Below are 2442 nucleotides of genomic sequence, written 5' to 3'. Positions count from 1 at the left end.
ACATTAAAGCATGAAGACTATTATGTTTGTAGACTGATGATCATGTCTCATGGATCATGGATAAAGAGTTATCAAGTCTTAAACATAGGTATGAATATTAAGAGTAATCACTACGCCAAAAAGTGCTTTTGGCAGCACCAAAAAGAAAGCGCTTTTTAAAAAAAGCGCTGTAATAGCTTGAAAAAAAATTCGCCTATGCAAAGAAAGCGCTTTTAAGGTAAAAGCGCTCTTATAGGTCTCCACTTATGAAAGCGCTTTTAAGGTAAAAGCGCTCTTATAGGTCTCAGTCTCACACACTTATGAAAGCGCTTTTAAGGTAAAAGCGCTCTTATAGGTCTCAGTCTCACATCTATGAAAGCGCTTTCATGGTAAAAGCGCTCTCATAGGTCATTTATAAAAATTATAATAAATCTAATATTACAAAATCCCTGACTTTCAGAAATCCCTCTTTCACTCTCTCTCGTTCGAAGCTCTCGCTGCCCTGGAAAAAATTCCACAGAGTACCTGGAAATCTCAACGATAAACACTGCAAATTTGAAAGAGACTGCATTCGAAAGAGAAGGATTCAATACCTGGAAATCTCATTGCGTTTTAAGGTTAGGTTTTCGTGTCTTTCTGTTTTGCCCTAGAAGTCAAAGAATAGGTGGTCGATTTTGGTTTGAATGGACTTGCATTGCTACATTATGGGTTATTTATTCCTCATTTCTCTCTATAAATATTCCAGAACCTTCCTTCTTACAGTCAGTGTCCGAACTCCGATCTCAACCATCCATTGTAAGTTCCGCCACCAAACTCTCAAATTTCCACTCCGTTTTCCTCTTTTTGATTTTGATCCGTTTTGTTTCTCCTTGAATTTCAACGTGATTGATTCATTGTTTCAGATTTGTGTAAAGTTGAAGAAAATGGCGACAAAGAGAAGCGTTGGAACATTGAAGGAAGCTGATTTGAAGGGAAAGAGGGTTTTCGTTAGGGTTGATCTAAACGTTCCTTTGGATGATAACTTGAACATCACCGATGATACCAGAATCCGTGCTGCTATTCCTACCATCAAGTACTTGACTGGTTATGGTGCTAAAGTCATCCTCTCCTCCCATCTGGTAACCCTTCTATACTCTCTTTGCATGACTGTAATTTGTGTTTTCATTAGATTGATTACTTTTACTAGTTTTATCTTTGTTAATCATACTGCAAAGATTCGGTGTTGTTGTTATGGCTTTTGTTGTGATTTAAGTTAATTTTCCATTTGAGTTAGATCCGGTAAATATTTTAATTTAAAGGTTGAAGTAATGGGTATGTGGTTTCTGTTTTAATTTTGCTTATTTTGCATATTTCAATGTTGAGATGTATTGAAGAGGAGTTTGAGAAACTATGAATGTTTGATAGTAGTAGTAACTTGAAATTAATTCTTGAATGTGTTGTTTTCAGGGACGTCCAAAGGGTGTAACACCTAAGTACAGTTTGAAGCCCCTTGTACCAAGGTTGTCTGAACTTCTTGGATCCGAGGTGTGTGTTTACTAAACTGGTCTGTTTGTTCTATTTTGGGATTCTATCAAACCATTCTTATTTGCTGGTTTACTTTTTTTTTTAATTATGTTGATTTCTCTTGATTATTATAGGTTACGATTGCTGGTGACAGTATTGGTGAGGAGGTTGAGAAGTTGGTTGCACAAATTCCAGAAGGTGGTGTTTTGCTTTTAGAGAATGTGAGGTTCCACAAGGAAGAGGAGAAGAATGATCCTGAATTTGCCAAGAAGTTGGCTTCCCTTGTTGATCTTTATGTGAATGATGCATTTGGCACTGCTCATCGTGCTCATGCTTCTATAGAAGGTGTTGCTAAATACTTGAAGCCCTCTGTTGCAGGATTCCTCATGCAGAAGGTATGTTGGAAGTAAATGTAATTCCATGATATATTTGACAGTGTTGTTAATTAGTGGCTATAGTCTAATGTTTATTATGTTTTTATTGAAGGTTCTTGTATGACAATTTCATGCGCGGGAATGATCAATTGTCAAACAGATTTCGTTTCGTGTCTTCCTCCCTGGTCAACAAAGCATTAATTTGTAGGGAACCGGATTCATGTAGAGAGTACTTAGTCAAGAGATTCATGGCCAGCAGTACAAACAACTTGTATCTTTGGCCGTATAATTCAGGGTTAGATTTTAATTCTAAGTTTATTCTAATTTTTAATTGTTTCTTTTACGTAAAAAATTTCCATATAAACTTTTGTTTTAATTTATAGGTGTCACTGGTTGTTGCTTGCTATTGATCCTTTAAAAGAAGTGGTATATTTTCTGAATTCGATAGATGGTGAATGGACAAATTATCCGGATATGAAGCAATTAGTTGATACGTAAGTGAGACTGTTCTAAATATTCGTGTATATTTATGTGAGATTGTTCTAAATATATGTTTTTATTTTGTTAGATCAATAAAAGTGTTCCG

The 2442-nt window shown here is 35.7% G+C and overlaps 1 protein-coding gene across 1 annotated transcript; it reads left to right on the top strand.

Moving 5' to 3' along the window:
* The first annotated feature begins 704 nt into the window (after positions 1-704).
* Positions 705-1980, top strand: LOC127136001 (phosphoglycerate kinase, cytosolic). Its single transcript, XM_051062614.1, has 5 exons — positions 705-774; positions 882-1097; positions 1426-1503; positions 1617-1877; positions 1969-1980. The coding sequence occupies exons 2-5, from the start codon at positions 903-905 to the stop codon at positions 1978-1980; spliced, it is 546 nt and encodes a 181-aa protein (XP_050918571.1). The 5' UTR covers positions 705-774; positions 882-902.
* The last annotated feature ends 462 nt before the right edge of the window (positions 1981-2442 follow it).

This window comes from Lathyrus oleraceus, chromosome 4, assembly GCF_024323335.1.
Source record: "Lathyrus oleraceus cultivar Zhongwan6 chromosome 4, CAAS_Psat_ZW6_1.0, whole genome shotgun sequence".
Taxonomy (NCBI): Eukaryota; Viridiplantae; Streptophyta; class Magnoliopsida; order Fabales; family Fabaceae; genus Lathyrus; species Lathyrus oleraceus.
This window is presented reverse-complemented; position numbering and strand designations above follow the sequence as displayed.